General features: G+C 51.4%; 2 protein-coding genes across 3 annotated transcripts; one reads left to right on the top strand and one right to left on the bottom strand.

Annotated features, from left to right (window-relative positions):
- Nucleotides 1–1783: 1783 nt before the first annotated feature.
- TRUB2 (TruB pseudouridine synthase family member 2) lies at nucleotides 1784–12504 on the bottom strand. Its single transcript, XM_025888619.2, has 8 exons — nucleotides 12374–12504; nucleotides 11701–11832; nucleotides 10040–10114; nucleotides 8845–8906; nucleotides 7623–7704; nucleotides 4938–5010; nucleotides 4268–4404; nucleotides 1784–3516 (listed from the first exon to the last, which is right to left on the bottom strand). The coding sequence occupies exons 1-8, from the start codon at nucleotides 12480–12482 to the stop codon at nucleotides 3191–3193; spliced, it is 996 nt and encodes a 331-aa protein (XP_025744404.1). The 5' UTR covers nucleotides 12483–12504; the 3' UTR covers nucleotides 1784–3190.
- COQ4 (coenzyme Q4) lies at nucleotides 12490–22363 on the top strand. 2 transcript variants are annotated; one of them, XM_073905671.1, is made up of 7 exons: nucleotides 12490–12600; nucleotides 13058–13192; nucleotides 14286–14382; nucleotides 14920–15022; nucleotides 20672–20801; nucleotides 21339–21432; nucleotides 21922–22363. In XM_073905671.1, the coding sequence occupies exons 1-7, from the start codon at nucleotides 12555–12557 to the stop codon at nucleotides 22094–22096; spliced, it is 780 nt and encodes a 259-aa protein (XP_073761772.1). In that variant the 5' UTR covers nucleotides 12490–12554; the 3' UTR covers nucleotides 22097–22363. The 2 variants fall into 2 exon arrangements, with proteins under 2 accessions (XP_073761772.1, XP_073761773.1); XM_073905672.1 differs by lacking the exon at nucleotides 12490–12600 and adding an exon at nucleotides 12757–12977 and having other exon boundaries at nucleotides 13055–13192.
- Nucleotides 22364–23237: the final 874 nt, after the last annotated feature.

Raw genomic sequence — 23237 nt, 5'->3', positions numbered from 1 at the left:
TGCCCTGACCTTGGGGGAGTCTTCTGGGCACGTGACAATAGTGCTCTAAGGAGCACTTAGCCAGCCCAGGTGAAGGTCTAGCCATGTGTTGTGGGTTGAGTTGTGTCCCTACACAATGCTCATGTTGAAGTCCTAATCCCTAGTACCTGAGAATGTGAACTGTTTTTGGAAATGGGGTCACTGCTGATATAATTAGTTAAGAGGAGGTCATACTGACTACAGTGAGTACCTCATCTGACCAGTGTCCTCATGAAAGGGGAAATTTGGACACAGGCATGCACACAGGGGGAAGGCCACATGAACATGAAGGCAGAGATGTGAGCAACACTTCTACAAGCCAAGGAGCACCAAAGATTGCCAGCAAACTACCAGAAACCAGGAGAGAAGCTTGGCACAGTGTCTTCCTCACATTCCTCAGGAAGAGCTGACCCTGCCGACACCCTGCTCTTAGACCCCTAGCCTTCTATGCTTAGCCTGTGGCAAGATAATCTGTTGCAGCCACTTGGTTCGTGGTACTCTGTTAGTGTGCCCCTGGTAAACGAGCTCACCCTGTCATTCGTGGCTGTTGGCTAATCTCTTCTCAAATGGCCCTCAAATAGCCGTCCATGTGGTTCCTGAAGACCAGAAGGGAATGGCCATGCCTAGCTGGCTCCTGCGGGGCCCTGTTTTTACAGCTCCCATATCAGAATCCTTAGACACTTGCTAAAATGCAGATTTCCAGGGATGCCTGGGCGGCTCAGTTGGTTAAGAGCCCAGGACCCTGGGATCATGACTGAGCCAAAGGCAGACGCTTAACTGACTGAGCCCCCCAGGAGCCCCCCCGCAGTACATCTAGTCGTCACGTCTCCTTAGGCCCCTCTTGGCTATGGTGGTTTCTCAGACGTCACTGCTTTCGATGACCTTCATAGTCCTGAGAAGTACTGGTCAGGCATTGTGTAGGATGCCACACTGCCAGAATTTGCCCCATGTTCTTCTTCTAAGACTGGGGCTCTGGGTTATTGGGAGGAAGACCACAGAGGTATAAGGCCATTTTCATTGTATCATAGCGAGAGGACATTCCAGCAACATGACTCATCACTGTGGCTGTTGACCTTGATCACCTGGCTGAGGTGTGTTTGTCAAGTTCCCAGCTGATTTTTATGCCGGATAATCAGGAGGTGATGGAAAGAAGGACTCTGACTCTGTGACAACTCTTATAGGTCACCGAACGTTCAGAAGAAAGGAGCCACAGCAAGTGGTTGGCTCACACACAGCACAGGTCATGCAAGGTACCGAGGCAAGCACCTCACCATGATTTCATTGCTACAACCCACCAGGTAGGCAAAATCATCATTCCCAGGTTAACGTATGAGGGAGCCGCACTTCTGAGGCCCCACAGCCAGAAGCCGGCAGAACCACACCTGCTCAGCACCACTGAGCCGCCCCCACGTGAAGGTGAAGGAGCCCTGCTGTCTGGGGCCTCCTCTCCCAGGGTGACGGGGGTGGGGGTGGTGGTGGCAGAAACATGCGGGGCTTTCCCTCAGGGCGCAGACTGGAACCTTAGCCAGAGGCCAACTCGCTCCTTTTAGCCCAAATGTTCTGAGGGGCGCCTGGGTGGCTCAGATGGTTAAGGGTCTGCCTTCGGCTCAGGTCGTGATCCCAGGGTCCTGGGATCGAGTCCCGCATCAGGCTCCCTGCTCTTTGGGAGCCTGCTTCTCCCTCTGCCTCTCTCTCTCTCTCTCTCTCTTTCATGAATGAATAAATAGAATCTTAAAAAAAACCCACAAAAACCAAAAGTTCTGAGTGGGAAAATATCCACATGGATAGAGATTAAAAGAGAGCCAGGCGCAAACAAACAAACAAAACAAAAAAAACACCCCATCCACAGGGGATCAAAGTGTCCAAAGCCTAGGAAAATCAAATTGGCAGGAAAAAATGGCTAAAAAAAATGTTTGAAGATTTTATTTATTTTTGCAAGAGAGACTGAGAGAGGGCTCACCCACGCATGCACATGCCACGAGGGGGAGGAGAGGCCAAGGGGGAAGCAGACTCCTTGCAGAGCAAGGAGCCCAGTGCGGGACTCAATCCCAGGACCCTGGGATCATAACCTGAGCTGAAGGCAGACGCTTAACCCACCGAGCCACCCAGGCGCCCCAAAAGATTGGTTTTTGAACATTTTCCTGAGGGTATTAGAATAGAGCCTTTTTATTTTTAAGTAGTCTCTACACCCAACATGGGGCTCCAACTCACAACCCCAAGATCAAGCATTGCTTGCTCTACAGACTGAGCCAGCCAGGCTCCCCTAGAATAGAGCCTTTTGACCCTGTATGCCCCATATTTCTTTAACAGTCCCTTACTGATGGATGGTAATGGCATCTCCTATTTATTACTATTACATTATAGCTATGACCATCTAAGTACCTACAACTGTCTGCAACTTATGCCAGAAGACAGGTTCCTCAAACCGTAACTGCTGAGTCACAGAGCAGGAGTATTTTTAATTTTGACACATACTACCAAGTTACTCCTAAAAGGTTACAAAGTTGTACCTTCCTACCAGTAGCACAGACTGCCCATTTTCTCACATCATCACCAATGTTGGATATTCTCTTTTTACTCTTTGGAAAGGCAAGGCAAAGTCTATCATTTTCATCTGTATGTCTCTCATTATTAGAGAGGTTGAGCATCATTTCTGGCTTATTGGCCACTTGGATTTCTTTTTATACGTATAAACACAAAATTCATGTCATTTGCCCAATTTTCTTATCTTTTTCTTATTGTTAATCTTTTTGAAGATTTTATTTATTTATATGAACAGAGAGAGCACAAGCAGAGGGAGAAGCAGAGGCAGAAGGAGAAGCAGGCTCCCCCCTGATCGGGGAGCCTGATGTGGGACTTCATCAGGGGTGCAGGACCCTGGGATCATGACCTAAGCTGAGGGCAAGCACTTAACCGAATGAGTCACCCAGGTGCCCCTGGATATTCATTCTTAAACGTATTACAAGTATTTTTATCTGTCTTATCATTTCTTTATCATCTTTTCCTCCATATAGAAGTTTCTCCTTTTCCATTGGGTCAAGTCTGTTGATTTTCTTACAGTTTCAGAGTTTTATGTCACATGTTCTTCCCTTCCTCTTGCATTCTGCGCAGTTATCAGTTCCAGCTCAGAACAATTCTTATCTATTCACTGTCTCGCCAGCCGCCTGGCCTTTCAAGGCCCTGCACAGCTCTCCAGCCCCAAGGCAGAGCTTGGCCCCCTGGAGTCCCAGGGCTGGCCTGGACCGGGAAGCTGCTGCGTGCCCAGCCCTGGCCTCAAGCTCCTCTCCAGCTCTGCTGCCACCCGGGGAGCTGTGGCCTGGATGGCATCCTGGATGCTGTGTAAATCCCACTGGGTCCTCAGGAGGGCATCGTCTAGGGTGAAAAAGCCATCCCGCGTACGCCGCACTTGGGAACAGACAGCGGTGGTCTTCAGCTCCAGGCCGATCTCATGCACCAGCCTCCTCAGCTGCTTCTGTGTCTCATGCATGCACTGTACCTCTGCCAGGGACACACAACAGATCTGAAGGTTGGGAGCATGGCCTCTGGTATCTGTGGATCTAAATCCACACCCGTGATACCTCTTGGCTGTGTGATAAACCTTAGAGAAAGACCTTAGCTCTCCAGGACTTTGCTCACGGGCCAGCCCTGAAAGTTGATTACATGTGCAGAATCTTGGGCTCCACCCAGACCTGCAGAATCAGAGACACCCCCCCCCCCCCCCCCCCCCCCCCCGCCGCTGCAGGAGTTTTGTGGGCAGGCTAACTTCCGGAAGGCTGTTCTGGTCTAAGACTTAAGGCTCATCTGTAAAATTATCTTAAGAGATAATGTACATAAGGTGCTTATCATTGGGAGAGTCCGGGTCAGCACTCAAGGAGCCCTTGTTAGTAAGATGGAGAGAGAAGAAAGGAGGGAGGGACCGAGCTGGGTGGGACTGGGGAGACGAGGGTGCTGTCTGATGGCCCACTGCAACGTGAAACACTGCGAGGCAATGGAAATGAACCACTAAGTATTAGCTTCTCGCTAAGGTCTGGCTTCAAAGTGTAACTTGGCAGCATATAGGACAGGATTTGATCTGAGTGCTGTGTGGATGGGCCAAGTTCAGCCGGGGGCTGAGAAGGAAGCTGGCCCCTGGCGCCTTAGCCAGCAGGGATCAGGGCGGGCATGTGCTGGGGTCTACAAGGGCATTCCACAATGATTCCCCAAACCCAAGAGCCCCATCTCACTGCTCCAACTTCCTGGAGCAATGTACCTATGAGGAATTCCGGCGGCGCAAAGAAGACGCATCGGATGCCCGTTACCAGCATTGGGGACTTGCCCATGGGCCGAATCAAGCCTCTCACAGCCATATCATAGGCCTCCTGGGTCTGCAAGTCCAGGTTGGAGTACCTGGGGATCAAAAGGGGGCTGGCGTGGGATGGGGAGCTGGGTCCACTGTTTACCCCTGGCCCTGCCCCACTCAGGAAGAGCTTTCCTAAAGCTCTTTTTTCGCTTTCCAGCTTCCCTGCCCCTCCAGCTGCCTTTTTCTATCTCCTCCAATCCCTAAATGCAGGCTCTGCCCTCCTCTGCAGTCTCCCTAGCTTCCGGTCAAGCACTTGCTGCCTGCTCCTGCCCCCTGCTTCTAGGTCATATGATATGGGTTCCTGGCTTCCCTCTCCACTAAATCATATACTCTCACTGAGGCTAGCTGGGGTCTCTTGTTCCCCCTTGGTCTCCCCAGGGGCTGGCCTGGCACAAAGAAACACTCCTGCATGCTATGGAAGGAAGGGCTGGTTCATGCTGCTTTCGGGCTCTAAAAAGAAGGTCCATGGAACCTGCCCCAGCGTGGGCAGAGCCTACAGGGAGCCCAGTGGGTACTTCTTACTCTTCCAGCACCTCCTCAAGGGCCCCTTTCAGCAAAGTGTGGATTGGGCCCCACTTACATCACCAGGGCCTTCTGATGGGAACCTTGGATCAGGGCGAGGATGCGGTCCAGCTTCTCTCTGGTCACATGGTCTGGAAAAGCCAGGGGATGGTCAGCACACGAGCGCCTGCTGAGGACAGGCAACAACAAACTGGCAAACTCCCTTCCCTCAAACCAGCCCCATCCTTGGAAACTGGAGGGGTCCCAGAGCACCCAGGGCTCCCATTTAGGGGGTTATGAGTCCTTTGAGACTCTTATGAAAGCCCAAGAATCTCGTCTCAGAAAGTTATGCCTGAACTCAGTATTGTGAGGACAGTTTTAAGGGGCTCACAGACTCCAAGTTAAGAACAGTTTCTTATGGAAATGAGGCTCAAAGCCATAATATGACTTCTCCAATATTCGAAGCCAGGTTCCCTGAGCCCCAATCTGGGTTCTTTTATGCCAGGGACCCTGGGAGCGAGAGGGCCATCTGTCTGAATGCAGACACAGATGGCAGAAGGGGGTGGCTCTGCCTGCTGGTACCACCGAGTGACTAGGGCAGGCAGCTGCCAAGCCCAGGGATGCTCACAAACTGCTAGGAGGCTGATCCTGGGGCCCAGCTGGGCAGGTGCCAACTTCTGGCTCCAAAGGCCAGAGTTCTGGGCACAGGTGTGGTGACCGAAGGTCTGCCAGCTTGGAAGGGCCTAGCCTAGGCCTCTTATCCTCTCTCCCTGGCTTTCTTCATGCCATTGTTTTATCTGAAATGTACCTACCACTGCCCCCTCCCTCCTCATTTCCAGCTCAGCTCAAATGCAGCCTCCTCCAGGAAGCCCTCCTGGGGCATGTCACTTCTTTTTCCTGCATCCTGAGTCTCTTTCCAAGCATTGAATTTGTTTTGGTTTGGGGTGCCTGGGTGGCTCTGTCGGTGAAGCATCTGCCTTCGGCTCAGGTCATGGTCCCAGGGTCCTGGGATCGAGCCCCGCAGCGGGCTCCCTGCTCAGTGGGGAGCCTCCTTCTCCCTCTGCCTGCAGCTCCCCCTGCTTGTGCTCTTTCTCAGATAAATTAAAAAAAAAAAAGTCTCTAATTTGCTTTGGTTTTAACATTATTTTTTAGTTATATAATTGACATATAAATCTTCTTTAAGAAATTTATTTATTTTTTTTAAAGATTCATTTTATTTGAGAGAGAGCACGTGCACACTCGTACCCGTAGGGAGAATGGACAGAGGAAGAGGATCTTAATTAAGTAGGCACCCCTCTTCTTTAAGAAATTTAGATCGGGGGCACCTGGGTTAAGTGGGTTAAGCACCCAACTCTTGATTTCTGCTGAGGTCATGATCTCAGGGTCGTAAAATCAAGCCCTGCGTTGGGCTCCACACTCAGCGTGGAGTCTGCTTAAGATCTCCCTCTGCCCCTTCTTCCTGCATGCACGTTCTCTGTCTCTCTTTCAAATAGATAAATAAATAAATAAAATCTTAAAAAAAAAAAAAGAAAGAAAGAAATTTAGATCAGCATTAACAGCATCTCCCCTTCTCCAAATTCGGGCTTCTTCCCTACCAGAGTGTCAAATTGGTCACTGTCTTTGGACATGTTTTGTATGCTGATACACCCACATATACAGATTATATAGTGTTACTTTGCCACGTTCTTGATCCTGTCTAGAAGATTACAGAGGTGTGTGTTTGCTCTCCCTGCTAGACTGAGTTCACTGAGACTGGGGACCCCATCTGGTTCATCAAGACCCTGGCACATGGTTGGTGCCCAAAAACATCTGTCAAATAAGAAAATGTAATAGATCCTATGGAAAGTGTTAGAATATAGGGAGGGTAAGAAGCGAGGAATGAGCCATCCAACCATCTATCCACCCCCCCCACCTACTTCTTCATCCATCCACCCAACCAACAAGAACCTCCCATGTCCCAGGCTCTGCGCTGTGTGTAACCACAGGAATGGAATGACGTGGTCCCTGCTCCCATGGTGACAGTGTGGTGGGAAGACAGATAGTAAATAATCACTAATCATGGGACGCCTGGGTGGCTCAGTCGGCTGAGCGTCCGATTCTTGATTTCGGCTCGGGTCATGATCTCGGGGTCGTGGGATTGAGTCCTGTGTCGGCCTCCACACTCGGTACATAGAGTCTGTTTGAGATTCTCTCTCCCTCTCTGCCTCTGCCCCTGCCCCCACGCTCGCTCTCGCTCTTTCTCTCTCTCTCTCAAAATTTTTTTTTTAAAGATTTTATTTATTTATTTGAGAGAGAGAATGAGAGACAGAGAGCACGAGAGGGAGGAGGGTGAGAAGGGAGAAGCAGACTCTGCTGAGCAGGGAGCCCGATGCGGGACTTGATCCCGGGACTCCAGGATCATGACCTGAGCCGAAGGCAGTTGCTCAACCAACTGAGCCACCCAGGAGCCCCTCTCTCTCTCAAATTTAAAAGAATCACTAATCATTAGTTGATTACTGTTCTAAGAGTCCATCTAGTTCATCTGGGGATGAAGTGGAGCTTCCCTGGGGAGGTGACATTTATGCCAGATGGGGAGGCACCGGGCAATTATACTTGCAAGACAGAATGATGTGCCCAAAGGCCCCAACAGCCAGCCCAAACTTAGTGTGTTGCAGTCACTGAGGGCTGCAAGGCCTGCGTGGGGGTGAGGAATCGAGGGAGAGCAAATGCAAAGGCAGCCATAGCCGCTCTCCTCCCACGGCCCTGGGCGCCTGCGGGCTCTCACCATATGTTGACTTTTCCACCAGCCGCCCATCCTCACAGAAGTCATCTGTTGCTTTGCCCAGGAGGCCACGTACTGTGTAATCCTGCAGAGATGGGGAGGGGAAGATGGGGTCAGATTCCCTGCTCGCCCTCAGCACTGAGGAGGGAGGTATGTCCAGCACCTCCTACCCCCAACCTGCTAGATAGACTGCAGGTGGGGGGTCCTCAGGTCTCCCCTCAGGGAGCCAGGCACTCAGCCCCCACCCAGCCACCCCACTGTCCCCCCAGGGAAGGGCACCAGACTTCCCTATGACAGAAATCACCTGCCCGCAAAGGATGATGACCACCCTGTGCCTCCACGTCTCTTCTCTCCAGCCAGACCTGACAACTTATCATGCCAGGCCCCTCCCAGTGCACCCTGTCGGCTTCTCCCCAGCCTCCAAATATGATCTGTGCAGCTAACAGCCTCTGCCACAAGGAAGGGATGACAACAGCAGCAGTAATAACTTACTGAGCATTTACCATGCGCCAGTGACTGTGCTAAGTATGGTGCAGGTAGTTACTAACTTAATCTTCAGAGTAACCCTATGGAGGAGGTACTATTATCTCCCCCACCTTACAGATGCAGAAATGGAGGAACACGGATGTTAAGTCATCCACCTGGGGGCCCACAGCAAGCAGAGGGGAGAAGCTGGTTTTGAACTGAAGCCGTTTGGCTCCAGAATCTGTGCTCTTAACCACTAAAAATGGAGGCTAACGCAGCACCTCAGTCCCCTCTCATGGTGCCAGATTCCACAGCCCCAGCCCAGATGCAAGCTCCCTGATGCCTGGATGGTGACGTCCACCTCTCAGTCTTGGTCTGGGGTCAGACAGATCCAGGTTTAAAGTGCAAATCCAGGTTCAAATCCTTACAGGTTGCACGACCCTGGGCAAATGACATCCCCTCTCTGTGCCTCAGTGGTCCCATCTGTAAGGCGGGTTAACAGCAGATCCCACTTTTCGGGGAGGATGTGAGGCATCCAAGAGGGAGTCCACATGCAGTGCTCAGCAAAGAGCGGCTGGCATGCAACAAGGCCAGCAGCGGTCATTACCATGCTATCCTTACAGTCTCCCCCAGCACACGGCCATGAAACAACGCTGGCTGATGACCTGGGTGTTCCCCCATGCAGTCCTCTCAGCTTCACATTCCTGCCAGTGAGCCCCAGGGAAAGGGGCTAAACAAGCTGTCCGCAGCATCCCCATACCTTGGTGAGGTGAGCATTGTACATGCTGGTGAGGAGCCTGCGTCCATGTCCCACGCCGAGCACTGGAAGACACCCAGGCTGATGTCACACCTGGCTCCCCTTTCTCATTTCCCTGGGACCTCCAACCCCCACAACCACCACCTGAATCCTTCCATCTCTGATGCTGCTAAAGCCAGCAAGAGGGCAAGGACAGCTTCTTCTACAGGGAGCAAGTGAGCTCCCCTGGGTAGATACGAAAATGTAGGTTTTGGGGCCCACCCACTTGTACTGACTCTGACTCATGGAGGGGCCTTGGATCCTTAGTAAGCGCCCCAGGGGGAATGCACTCCAAAGAAAGTGACCAGGGCCCAGTCACACAGACCTGCCCTCAAATCTGGGGTGGCTCTAAGCATGTCCGTTAGCCTCCTCGGGCCTCAAGCTCCCCATCCGTAAAATGGGGATACAAGATCCTGTCTGATCCCTGTGGGTGTTGTGAAGACGGAGGCAATACACAGGAAGAAGTGAGCACAAAGGAAGGGCCCAATAAAGGGGCATTGTGGCCACTGCCTGCCTTTTCCTGGCTGTTTCTCCCTCTGGCTGGAGGAGAGAATGACCCTCCATTCACTCCTGGAGAGGGAGGGCAGGGAGAGGGAACATGACATCATGTCTGCCTGCCTGTGCCCCAGGAAGTGAGACAAGGGGACTGTGACTACCGCGCACGGAGGATGTGGCCACCGCCTGACCCTGGGGACACAGATGGCTCCTGACTCAGGGCTTTATGTGTCCAGCTCCAGCGACATTCAGACCCTGGCCGGTGGGGCCAGAGTCACACGCCTGGCTAACCCACACAAGTGATGACAGTTTGTGCTCCCTGGAACAGGGGCATTCTCCAGCCACATGACCCAGACCGAGTCACCTAAGCTCCTGGAGCCTTCTTTTCTCCATAAAATCATAATCTACCTAATAAGGTTGTTGTCATGAAAACATGTGCACGAAGGGCTTCATGCTGCACGTCGAATGCAGGAATCACTTGATAAAAGTGGGCAATTGCGCCATCCCCCCTTCCAACGGCTGACCAGACTTGGGGCAGGAAGCAGGCAAGGAGGGCAGCGGCAGGAAATGGCGGTCAGGCTGGAAGTGGGTGGGGTTCATGGTAGCTCCCTGGTCTTCTCCCGAGACTGTATCACTGCACCCCCGGGCTCACCACATCACCTACCAAGCACCCCAGATGCTTGAGCATCCAGCCGGTGTCCCACGCCAACCTTCAATCTGGTGAATGCTGGTCCACAGACTAGAAAGAAACAAACGAGTCCCTCTGCTCGATGAATCCAGCCTCCAGGATGACTTTAGCCTGCATCATGGCCTCATTCCTAGGATGTAGCCTCATGGAGCCCAAACCAGGATCAGGTTGGACTCTCAGGCCCCCATGTGGAATCTGAGGCCTCGAACCATTTCCTCAGGTCCCCGGGCCCAGGAAAAGGGCTTGCGACCCTGCCTATCATCATTCCCCTGGTGAGAGGCTTTGAGGGGACTGGGCAGAACATTGGGAGTCAACTTTCCTACTCAGCTGTGGCAGAGAGTCCTGGCCACCCCAGTAAGAAAATGGAGGTGGTAAGTTACTGAAGGCAGAGCCTGGGTCCCAAGTTCTAACCCTAGAGCCCAGAACTCACTAGGCACTCAGGAAACTAGTGAGGGACGCCTGGGTGGTTCAGTTGGTTAAGTGTCGGCCTTTGGCTCAGGTCATGATCCCAGGGTACTGGGATCGAGTCCCACACTGGGCTCCTTGTTTAGCAGGGAGTCTTCTCCCTCTCTCTCTGCCCCTTCCCCTTCTTGCTCTCTCTCTCAAATAAATAAGTAAAATCTTAAAAAAAAAAATTAAAATAAAACCATTTTTAAAATGTGGGTTTTTGTGTATCAATTATATCTCAATAACGTTATTTAAAAAGAAAAAAAAAAAGACTGCATGCAGCAATGAGCCAGAAACATATATACTTCTACAGAACAAGAGGTATCTGGGGGAAGGATACGGGATGGTTAAGCACCTACTGAATCCAGCCTATGTTACTTAATATCCACACTGACCCTCAGTTTCCTCATTTGTGAAATGAGAACAGGACCCACCTCACAGGGTTGTGGTGAAGATTTAATAAAATGGTACTTGGTAAAACCTTAACATGGTATCTAGTACAGAAGAGATCCTTGGTACATCATACTTGTTATTGCTACACTGTAGAATCAATAAATATCACTGCCAAAGGGATTTTAGTGGTTTCTGGTCAAACCCCTCAGTCTTCCTAATCTTGTATAGTGACAGGGAGCTCATTATAGCTAGTTCCATTCTTGGGCAGCTTTGCTGACTAAAAAAGTCACTCCTTCCCAAGAGCCCCAAACTCCCACCTTAGGACTTCTACCTGAGGGTCTCAATTCCCATCTGGAGTCCCAGAATAGTTAAAAGGGGTCAGCAAGCTACAGTCCACAGGCCAAATTCTCAAGCCTGTTTTTTTTAATGGCCCATGAGTTAAATTTTTTTTCAATGATCCCCCAAAAATCAAGAAATATTTTGTGACATAGGAAAATTATATGAAACTCAAATGTCACTTTCCATAGTTTTATTGAAACACAGCCAGGTTCACTGCATTCCATATTGCCTACAGGTTCTTTGCCCTACTACTATGGCAGAACTGGGCCTGCAAAGCCTAAAATATTTGCTATCTGGCCCTTTCCAGGAAAATTTGCCAATTCCCGGTCAAATACTTCCATCCCCGCTGTGGCCCTTCAAGCATCTGGGACAAGAGTCTGAGCACTGACTGGAACACTGACTCTGGGCAGAAACTGCCTGGGAAGTGACACCCAGGCCCCTGCCTGAATGTGCCTTACCCAGCGGATGGTTGGTGAGGGTGGGCACACTGGTGGCGGTCAGAGTAAGCTCCTTCTCTTCACCGTCTCCCACCGGGCCCAGCAGAAAACGAACACGCTGTTCAGGGGCAGGAGCCTTCCCAGCATTGACACCTGAGTACACAAAGGTAAAAGACATCAGGTCAATTCTGTCCGAACACCTGGGGGAGATGGGACAGGGAGGTATGGAGATGTAGAAGAGAAAGCCCATGTAGCAAATAGCAGCAGTTAAGAAACAGGCTTGGGCACCTGGGTGGCTCAGTTGGTTAAGCGACTGCCTTCAGCTCAGGTCATGCTCCTGGAGTCCCCGGATCGAGTCCCGCATCGGGCTCTCTGCTCAGTGGGGAGTCTGCTTCTCCTTCTAACCTTCTCCCCTCTCATGTAATCTCTCTCTCTCTCATTCTCGCTCTCTCAAATAAATAAATAAACCTTAAAAAAAAAGAAACAGGCTTGGGTTCAAATTCTGACTCTATTACTTATGACATCTGAACGCAGGGGAAAGTGAGGAGTAATGGAGTACACAGATTACATGCTTAGGAAAGCGCTCTGCCCAGTGGACTGGGTCACATGACTTTATTTTGCCGGGAGGATCAGACGCGGAGATGGACTCCCGGAGAACCAGAGCGGGATCGTGGGTCTGGTTCGAAGCGCTCACCCTTCAGAAGCTGCAACTCCACGGTGTCCCGCACGTGCTTCCATTTTAGCCCCGGGGGCTTGTAGACCGCGAAGAGCCCGTGCAGCCGCGCCAGGCCGCGGGACCCCATGCCCGAAGCCAGCGGCGCCGGCTGGTGAGAGAGCTGCACCTGAACGGAAGTGCCGTCCGGTCCTCCTCCCAAATGTGGTCCGGACCCTGGGTGCCGCCACGTTTCGCAGCCGGAAGAGGTTCACGTCTTTATTGGCCTCGGGGGAAAACGCACGGAGGAGAGGACAGGAGTGCCCGACGCTGAACCCCGAGCAAGGATCACTTGGGGAGCCTTTCTGGGAGTGAGGGGAAATGGGGAGAATTTTGCTTCGGTGGGAATAGGTGGTAGACAGGTCGCCTGGGTTTTCTTCTCTTACTTAGCCATAGGGCCCTCTCTTGTCCGTGCCTCCTTCAAAGGCCCTTCTGGGCGCTCCGCGGCGGGAGAGGTTTGCGGCATTGGCCCTCCCGGTACACTCTTCCCGCGGCCGCCGGCTGGTGCCCGCTGCCATGGGGACGCTGCTGCGCTCGGCCCTGCGCCCTCTCCGCCGACTCGGCGGCCTCCGGGGGCAGGCTGCAGGCAAGTGGCAGAGGCGGGAGGGCGGCCTGGGGCGCCAGGCTCGTCTGACCGCGGCCTTTTTTTTTTTTTTTGCCCAGTAGATGTGCCGCTCCGAGGCGTGCGCCACGGCGCCGCCGGCCTGCTCTACCCGGGGCACATCCCCACCTCCCCGCTGCAGAAGGCGCTGCTGGCCGCCGGCTCGGCCGGAATGGCTCTCTATAACCCGTACCGCCACGGTAAGGTCGCCGGCGCTCCCGGGAGGGCAGCGGGGGGTCGGCGCGCGCCCTTGCCTGGGGAACCTGGGCAGGTGCCCACCTCTCTCTCTACCCGTCCCCTAGGGGTAACTGGACAATAGACTAGGTCGGGGTTCCCAAACCTGGCTGCATCCCATCATCACGCGCAAGGTTCACAAAAATGCAGATGTCTAGGGCCCACCCTGGGTTCAGTCCGAATCAGGCCGAGCCTGGGGAGGGGAGGAAGGGCCAGCATTTTTAAATAAACTACCTACCGGAAGATTCTGTCATCCAGCCACATTGAGAACCTGTGTACTAAATAGATGATTTACAAAGTTTGTTATACATTAAATTATAACATCCCAATAAAAATTAAAGTTTATGAGGTCAGACACCCCGACTGCCCTGTTGCATTGTATCAGCATGTTTTAGATTGTGCCTGGTACATAGCAGATGCTCAATAAATGTTTGCTGGTTGTATGACTGGAACATCTTAGGGTTCTACAGGACTTTTCTCATTCTCAGGATTCTAAGTCTGGAAAGGGTTATTACTCCTACCAATTGAAATGGCAGTGCTAACTGCTCACTGAGCCCTAATGCCGGTTGCTCACTGCACTAAATGTTTTATATGCACGATGTTCTTGATTTTTCTTCACATTAACCCTGTAAGAAAGGTGTTCTCCACATTTCATAAATTAGTACCCTGAGGCTTGGAAATGTGAAGCATTTTGCACAAGTTCCCTTAGACAGTGATTGCACCTGAACCCAAACCTAGCACTCTGATTCAAAGCCTGTAATCAATGGAGGCATGATAATCCGTTGTAATAATGGGTGTAAAAGTGACTTATAAACTCTTTAGAGCACTGTGCTAACCAGAGCCATCTCAGCCCGTTGGATTAATACGATGATAATGACTATAGGTACATATATTGAGCCCTTACTGTGTGCCAGGTGATTTGCTAAATGTCTAACATGAATCCTCGTAACTAAGAGGTAGATAGGATTTTGGTTTATCATGTAGGAGACAGGCTCAGATGGGGTCCAGTAACTTACCTAACATCATATCTTCCATTTGTCCCCATTTCTTTCCTTTCAGACATGGTCGCAGTTCTAGGGGAGACCACAGGACTCCGTGCCCTGAAGGTCCTCAGGGACCAGATGAGGAAGGATCCAGAGGGTGCTGAGATCCTGCAGTAGGTCCCAGCTGTGCCTGGGGGATTGGGGATATTCTTTGGGGATCCTGACCTCTCTGGAGTCACATTGTGTTCCTCTAGGGAGCTCTTCTTGATGCCCAGGCCATGGAGAGCTGCACACGCTAGACACTGCCCAACTCCGTGGGTGCCATTCACACACACACTATGATGACCCGTGGGTAGTGCAATGTGGTGGCCTCAGCCCAGATCCCACCACAGGGCCCTCTGCCTTCCCTAAGCTCCCATAACAGGCTAGCTATAACCCCCACTCGCCTGCAGTGTCCTTTGTGAGTACCCTGATCACACCTGAGGCTTGCTCCCTAGATTATGCCACTGCAGGCAGGAACCATGACCTTGGCTTGTGGTAGTCTCCTCAGTCCCTGCCACTGTCCTGGCCAGAAACAGGTCCTGCAATAGGATTTGTGTGCCCATTGTTGCTCTCTGCCCCTTCACTTCCCAAATCCTTGCTCTAGCTGGCCTCTCACCTGCCTTTGCTGCTGCCCTCCCAGTACCTAAGTCCTTCCTTCTGCCTTGCAGGAAGCGTCCCCGGATCTCGCTGTCTACCCTTGACTTGGACAAGCTCCGTAGTCTGCCTGAGGGCTCCCTTGGCCAAGAGTATCTCTGTTTCCTGGATGTAAATGTGAGTTTCCAGCTTCTGTGCATTTGGCAATCACTAGGAAAGGCAGAGAAGGGCATGGGAGTGATGTCCTGAGGAAGGAGGAGTCCTGATTGGCCACCATGGCCAGGTGTGTTTTTTGTCTCTTGTGCCAAGGCTTTGTCATGTTCTATGGGACAGGCAAATGGGTCAGGAACTCCAAGCAATAATACTGGCCAGTATGCAATAGCCGCTTACTGGGTGTCAGCTGCCAGGCTCATACCTGATCTTGTTGAACCCTCCCAACAGGAAGGTTCATGCTTGACCCTCCCTGCCAAGTATGTGCTATTATTATCCCCTTTAATAGATGAAGAAATGAGGCCCAGAACACTTAAGCAACTTGATGATTTCATACACCCAGTATGAATGGAGGCAGTATTCATACTCACATCATGCCTTTTTTTTTTTTTTAAGATTTTATTTTTAAGTCTGTCTCTATACCCAGTGTGGGGCTTGAACTCACAAACCCGAGATCAAAAATTGCATACTCTACCGACTAAGCCAGCCGGGTGTCCCCAGATCATGCTCTTACCTGCTGTATTATGTACTCATGTTCTAGAGTCAGTGCTTTCCCCAGGGTATGACAGGTTGTGGCACTCTGTCCCAGGCAGGGAGGACGGGAGCTGGTGGGGGGAGTCCCAGCTGCTGAGGAACTCATTCATGTGTTCAGGATCTGCCGGTCGTCACCCATTGTTCCAGGTGCTGGGGATAGAATGGTGAGCCAGACAGACAAAACCCTGCTCTTGTGGCGCTAATATTCTGGTTTGGGGAGGAAATCGAGTAATAAAAGAAAAAATTTCATATAAAAATTCGGGTCAAATATTTATTGACTCCTTGGAATGTACAACACTGTTCTCGGTAATTGAGATACAGTGAATGAAACCAGCAAAGAGCCTGCCTTTGTGGAGCTTCCATTCTAGCAGATGGTGCTGTGAGAACAACATCCTGAGAGAGGACAAGGAGGCGGGGTCAGAGGTGGTCACTTCCCATAGGGAGGTCACAGGAGGCCCCTCGGAGGAGACTCGGAAGAGAAGGAGCCAGCCCTAAGGAGAGATGAGGAGGAACAGGGCTTCTGGCAAGTGCAAGGCCCTGTGTGTTTAAGAAAAGGAAAATGGGGCACCTGGGTGGCTCAGTGGGTTAAGCATCTGCCTTCAGCTCAGGTCATGTACTCAGGGGCCTGGGATCGAGCCCCGCATCGGGCTCGCTGCTCAGCTGAGAGTCTGCTTCTTGCTCTGCCGCTCCCCCTGCTCTCACTGTCTCGCTTACATGTGCGCTCTCTCTCTCTCTCTCTCATAAATAAATAAAATCTTCAAAAAAACAAAAAAAATGGGGCGCCTGGGTGGCTCAGTTGGTTAAGCAACTGCCTTCGGCTCAGGTCATGATCCCGGGGTCTGGGGATCGAGTCCCACATCGGACTCCCCCTGCTCTTTGGGGAGCCTGCTTCTCCCTCTCTCTCTGCCTGCCACTTCCCCTGCTTATGCTCTCTCTCTCTCTCTCTCTCTGACAAAGAAAAAAAAAAAATCTTTAAAAAAAAAAAAAAAAGGGAAATTGAAAAAAGGAAAAAAGAAAAGGAAAAGTGAGTGGAGGACATGGCCAGTGGCTGGGAGGAGAGCTGGCCCAGACCCTGCCAGCCATGGGAAGAAGTCTATATTTTGTAATAGGAGCAATAGAAGACATTGAGGGTTTCAAGTAGGATAGTAACATGACGTGATTTATAAAAGGACCTTAGGATACAGCTGGGACATCTTCCCTGTCCCAACCCCTCCATCCCCGTATACACACATCTCACCAGCAAGAAGCTCTGTCAAGTAGTTCTCCAGCCCACTGTGGGTTGCTCTAGAACTAGGCTTCTCAACCCCAGCACTATTGACTTTTCGGGCCAGATAATTCTTTTATTTATTTATTTATTTATTTTTAATTTATTTGAGAGAGAGAAAGAGAGCATCAGTTGGGAGGAGGGAGAAGGAGAAGCAGACTCCCTGCTAAGCAGGGAGCCTGACACGGGACTCGATCCTAGGAACCTGAGGTCATGACCTGAGCTGAAGGCAGATGCTTAACCAGCTGAGACACCCAGGCGCCCCAGGAACAGATAATTCTTTGTTTGTAGGGGCTGCCCGGTGCTTTCCAAGATGGTTAGCAGCATCCCTGGCCTCTCTACATAGATGCTAGTAGCACCCCCACTAAGTTATGACAGCCATAAATCTCTGCAGACATTGCAAATATCCCCTGGTGGACAGCTGAGAAGCTACTGCTCTAGAAGATTATTTGTTCCTGGAGCGCCTGGGTGGCTCAGTTGGTTAAGCGACTGCCTTCGGCTCAGGTCACGATCCTGGAGTCCCGGGATCGAGTCCCGCATCGGGCTCCCTGCTCGGCAGGGAGTCTGCTTCTCCCTCTGACCCTCCCCCCTCTCATGTGCTCTCTTTCTCATTCTTTCTCTCAAATAAATAAATAAAATCTTAAAAAAATATATTAGATTATTTGTTCCTGAGATAATAATCTGCTCCCCATACTCTCCTGACACTTGATCCTGCCCCATTTTCCACCATCTCCTCAGATGTCACCAGGAAGCAAGTTACTTCATCAATGGGAAACCCACCAGGGTGGCCGCCTTCTTCTGAAGTCCCCAGAGCCTTTCATCTTGTTGCTGTGGAGGGGATGGGACTGCCAGGACCTCCCTGGGCACCCTGCCCGGTCTCAGCCCTAGTTGTGACAATAGCCATAGAGACTGTGACACTTGTAGGGCACTGAAACCAGCAGCCCACAGAATGTGAAGGAACAACCTTTGTCCCAGCAGAGATTGAGATCAAAGTTCAAGGTGAGGCCACCCTCCCTGAGGCTGTCATTGGTAGGGGGTATGGACATCTTGTGGTATTAAGATTATGGGCCTGGGCTCTGGAGTTAAGGGTAGCCTGAATTAGAATCCTACCTCTCTTCCCAGCTTTATGGCCCTGGACAAATCATTTGACTTCTCTGAGCCTCATATTCCTTATCTGAGGTCAGGGGACCTAATGTTTATCTTCCAGGGCACTTACATGGCTTATAATTAATGATATTAAGGTACTGGCTTTGGGGGGCACCTGGGTGGCCCAGTCGTTGAGCATCTGCCTTCGGCTCAGGTCATGATCCCAGGGTCCTGGGATCGAGCCCCACATCGGGCTCCCTGCTCCGTGGGAAGCCTGCTTCTCCCTCTCCCACTCCCCCTGCTTGTGTTCCCTCTCTCTCTGTGTCTCTCTCTGTCAAATAAATAAATAAATAAAATCTTTAAAAAAAAAAAAAGGTACTGGCTTTGGAATCCAGTGGACTTTTTTCAAATCCTGATTCAGCCACTTGATTAGCTGTGTGATATTGGGCAAGTTACTTCTCTGAACCTCATTTTTCTTATCTTTATCTGAGGCTTCTAAAGTATCTACCTCCAGAGGGTCATAAGGATGCCTTATGATGATATATGTAAAGGACTTCATACAGTGCTGACACATAGTAGGTACTCAATAAATATAATTGCTATCACTCTGATCACCCTCAGCTTCGCACAGCACGTAGAACTCCCTAGAGAAGAAATTAGGAACCGGAACCCAGGGAGCTCACAGACACAGACCAAGGCCCTGAGCCAGTAGCCCCAAAGCAATGAAGATGTCAAATCCTTTGGCCTCTGGACAGGCTGAGATCATGCTTCGGGAACAGGAACACTAGGCTGCTCCCATTCTGCATGGGTGCTGCTGAGGACTCACAGAGGCAGTGGGTGGATCAGAGAGGGACAGTTCATCCCTTCCTGGGGTAGAAAAGTCCCTGGAGATAGAACAGTGAACAAAGCAGCCAGCAGCCATGTGCAGCTGAAAGGCCACTATGGCACTGTTCACAGAAAGCGAACACAAGCCGATAGGTCACTTCCAGTCTGCTGTTAGCCACTTCAGTAAAAGCAAAAAGAAACAGGTGCAATTAACTTTAATAGCCTCTTTTATTTAACCCAGTGTACTGAAAATACTATCATTTCAACATGTAATTGATAGTTCTAAATTACTAAGATTTCACATTGTTCTCTTCACACCAAGTCTTTGAAACTCAGTGTGCATTTTATGCCTACTACGGCACAGCTAGGTTGGAACTGTCCCATTTCCAGGCTTGGTGGCCACATGGAGTGAGTGGCTGCCGTACTGAAAAGTCCAGGTCTAGAAGAGGGGCCCATACGATGCACATCACAATACAAGGTATGGGATGCTGCAAGAGACCGTAGTGTGGACCTTAGCAGTCTGAAGGTCACGGACAGCCTCCCTACAGCAGGGACACTTAAGGCGAGTCAGAAAGGACAGGTAGGAATTGTCAAGGTGAAGCTGCGGGTGGTGGGGGAGAGCACCCGAGGCTGGGAGCAGCTCATGTGAAGGATCAGGGCCCAGGCACCTGGCTGGCTCAGTGGGTGGAGCACGCAACTCTTGATCTTGGGATTATGAGTTCAAGCCCCATGTTGGGTGTAGAGATTACTTTAAAAAATTAGGGATACCTGGGTGGCACAGTCAATTAAGTGTCCAACTGTTGGTTTTGGCTCAGGTCGTGATCTCAGGGTCCTGGGATCGAGCCCTCCGTTGGGCTCTGCACTCAGCCTGGAGTCTGCTTGGGATTCTTCCTCCCTCCCCTGTGTGTGCACACACCATCTCTGTCTCTCTCTCTCTCTCAAGTATATAAATAAATTTTATTTATTTGGGTGAGGGGGAAGCAGACTCCCCACTGAGCAGGGACCCCCATGCAGGGCTCCATCCCAGGACCCCAGGATCATGACCTGAGCCGAAGGCAGACGCTCAACCAACTGAGCCAGCCAGGTGCCCCCCCCCATTCAATCTTTAAAAAAGAAAGTATCAGGGGCCCTGGAAACTTCTTTTTTCCTTTTTCTCTCCGTTTTATTTCTACTTGTTAAAAAAAACATAACATGGTGTAACTTAAGGTAAGATAACGTAAGAGTTGCCATCTCAGGGGTGCCTGGGTGGCTCAGTCGGAAGAGTGTGTGACTCCTGATCTCAGGGTTGTGAGTTCTAGCCCCACGTTGGGGGTAGAGTTTACTTTATTTGACAAAGAAGAGAGAGAGAGAGAGAGATAGTGAGAGAAGGAACACAAGCAGGGGGAGTGGGAGAGGGAGAAGCAGGCTTCCCGCTGAGCGGGGACCCTGATGCAGGGCTTAATCCCAGGACGCTGGGATCATGACCTGAGCCAAAGGCAGATGCTTAACAACTGAGCCAACCAGGCACCCCTAGAGTTTACTTTAAAGAAAAAAAAAAAGCTGTCATCTTAACCATCTCTAAGTGGACAGTTCAGTAATGTTAAATATATTCACATTGTTGTGAAACCAACCTCCAGAGCTTTTCCATCTTGTAAAACTGAAACCTTATCCCCTTAAACAACAGTCGCTTCCCCCTCTGCCAGGAGCTGCTTTGCCATAAATTCCAACAGCCTTGGACATGTGTGGGTAGCCCATGGGGGTGTCAGTGCCACCATATTCCCTACCCGAGGACTCCCCTGTTGGCAGGTATGGACAGAAATAGTCCATGGTATGAGTTTGGTGGGAGTGGTTGACAATCAAGAAGAGGCTGGCCAGTTTGGCCTTGGGAACAGTTGGGAAGAGATCTAGGGGAGGTTCATGGTTGTCAGAGGGTCTCCCCAGATACCCGAGCACCCACCCGATTCGTGGACGATGAGGAGCTAGCCTATGTGATCCAGCGGTACCGGGAGATTCATGACATGCTCCACACCCTGCTGGGGATGCCCACCAACATCCTGGGTGAGTGGTAGCCCCCAGCAGCCTTGAGAGTGGGGCTGGGCAGGGTGGGGTGGGGTGTTGCAGCCAGCCTGTCCACCCGGATTTGTCACACACTAGCCAGCCGGCTCAGTGCCTCATTTTCTGCTTTCTGAACATCTTGGTAACATCTGTGCCACGCATCACCTCTCCATCCCACTGCCTCTGTGGTTCCTAAGCTGATGTAGCAGCATCCAAGCATCAGGGCTCCCTGCTCTGAAACCCTCCACAACTCCCTAAGGCCTGTAGGAACCACCCCGGACTTCTCAGCCTGGCTTTTGGAGTCCTGTGCACTCTGACCCCAGGCTTCCTTCCCAGCCATTACCTCCTGCTCTTTCCTGGACCCTCACCTTCACCCCAAGCCAAGTGCTCTAAGGCCCAGCATGGGCCAGGACCGGGCATGGCCAACCCGACAGAGATCAAAGAGGAGCAGATGCTTTGCTCTGTTCTGCCAGGAGCACCATGGCCTCTCTTCCTGGGCCTTTCTCACCTCCCACCCCATTTCTCACCCTGCCCCCCCAGGGGAGATCGTGGTGAAGTGGTTTGAGGCTGTCCAGACCGGCCTGCCCATGTGCATCCTGGGTGCCCTCTTTGGACCAATCCGACTCAGTGCCCAGTAAGTTCTCAAGTGGTGAGGGGTTCGGGAGAGCTCAGAGGAACCAGGATCCAGGAAATGGGACAAGCATGCAGCCTTCCTGAGCAGCCCCAATGGTTCTCCAAGAAGCCAGAGTAGAAAGAATGGGGCAGGAGGGTGCAACTGGCCTGGCACAGGGTCTCCAAGGCAGTGAGTGAAGCCTGGATGTTTCACAGGACTCTACAGTCTCCCGGGCCAGGCCCCAGTGTTGGGTCAGAACACGGAATTGAGGGGGTGGGGCAGCAAATCCAGTGTTAGTTCCTGGAGTTAGGTAGCCCTTGATTTAAATCTGGGCTTTGGCATATTTAAAACGTGTGGCTTTGGACACAAGATTTTACCTCACTGAGTTTCTGTTTCCTCATATGCTAATGGGGATAATAACTACCTTCTTTTTAAGGTATTTGTGAGGACTGAGAAAATGTACACCAACTTCTGGGCACCTTATGTCTTTTTTCCTCTGCTGCCCCACAGGAGCCTGCAAGTGCTGGTTTCAGAGCTGATCCCATGGGCAATTCAGAATGGGCGCAGAGCCCCGTGTGTCCTCAACTTGTACTACGAGCGGCGCTGGGAGCAGCCCCTGAGGGCTCTACGGGAGGAGCTGGGCATCACAGACCCCCCCACAGTGCATGTCAGGGGCCTGGCGTAGGCCCTGAGCCACTGCCCACACCACCACCCAACCTCCCCTGAGGCGGACGATTCTTTGGCCATTACCTTTGTTCCTTTTCTTTCAACACTGACCCTTGGACCCTTCATTTATCGTAATTTGTCATAACCACTGTTGAGTGGCTTTGAGGACCACCCCAGGAGGGAGCATGCAGGGCACTGGAGCTCCCAGGAGAGCCAGGAGCTGCCCAAAGATCACCACATGTGAGTGAGAATCAGTCATCCAGGGCGCCTGGGTGGCTCAGATGGTTAAACGTCTGCCTTCGGCTCAGGTCATGATCCCAGGGTCCTGGGATCGAGTCCCGCATCGGGCTCCCTGCTCGGCGGGAGGCCTGCTTCTCCCTCTGCCTCTCTCTCTCTCTGTCTCTCATGAATAAATAAATTTAAAAAATCTTTAAAAAAAAAAAAAAAAGAATCAGTCGTCCAGCCTGGTGCTGGGGTGTGGTGCTGGGGTGTCTCAGGTCCACTACTCCTGTTCTGGACCCATCCCTGCCAATGAGGGTTTTCTGGGTGCCAGGCTGGGTGTCCTCCAGGAGGAAGGGCTATACCAGTTTCCAAGACCTGAGAAGGGGCAGGTGAGTCTCCACTGTCTGAATAAAGTCTGCCATCAGACCAAGTGTCCGCTTCTCCTGCCTTTGCCCAGTACTCCCCATGACTCTGGCAGCTTTGGGCCCTTGAGCACCAAGGACAGACATCCCCTCCAGCCTGAGCTTCAGCTACTTGTCCTCTTTCCTTTGGTCTGAAGTCAGACAGACTGGGATTCAAATTCCCAATTCCTCCATTGTTTTCCAGCAGAGGGACTTAGGGCAAGTTTGTTCCCCTTTTCAGCCCATTTCATCATCAGGAAAAGGGGAAGAGAACTGCTGGTTCATTTTGGAGTGGCACCCAGGCATATTCTCTGGGTCAGGGCCAAGGGGTGTAAATATCATTGCAAGAGTGGCTAGCCCTGTCTTGGGATTTAGAACCAGAAACACTCTCAAGATGGCAGAGCCTTTAGAGTTTTGGGGGGCCAGCTCCCCATTGTGTGGATAGGACAACTAAGGCCTAGAGATAGGCAAGGAATTGCCTGAAGTAGCTAGAACACATGCCACAAGACTTCCTGGGTGGGTTTCTTATGCCTCAGT

Source organism: Callorhinus ursinus, unplaced genomic scaffold (assembly GCF_003265705.2).
Source record: "Callorhinus ursinus isolate GAN/ISIS: 27379988/994484 unplaced genomic scaffold, GSC_fseal_2.0 scaffold24, whole genome shotgun sequence".
NCBI classification, from domain to species: Eukaryota; Metazoa; Chordata; class Mammalia; order Carnivora; family Otariidae; genus Callorhinus; species Callorhinus ursinus.
The sequence above is the reverse complement of the archived record's forward strand: the minus strand, read 5'-3'. Positions and strand labels throughout refer to the sequence as shown.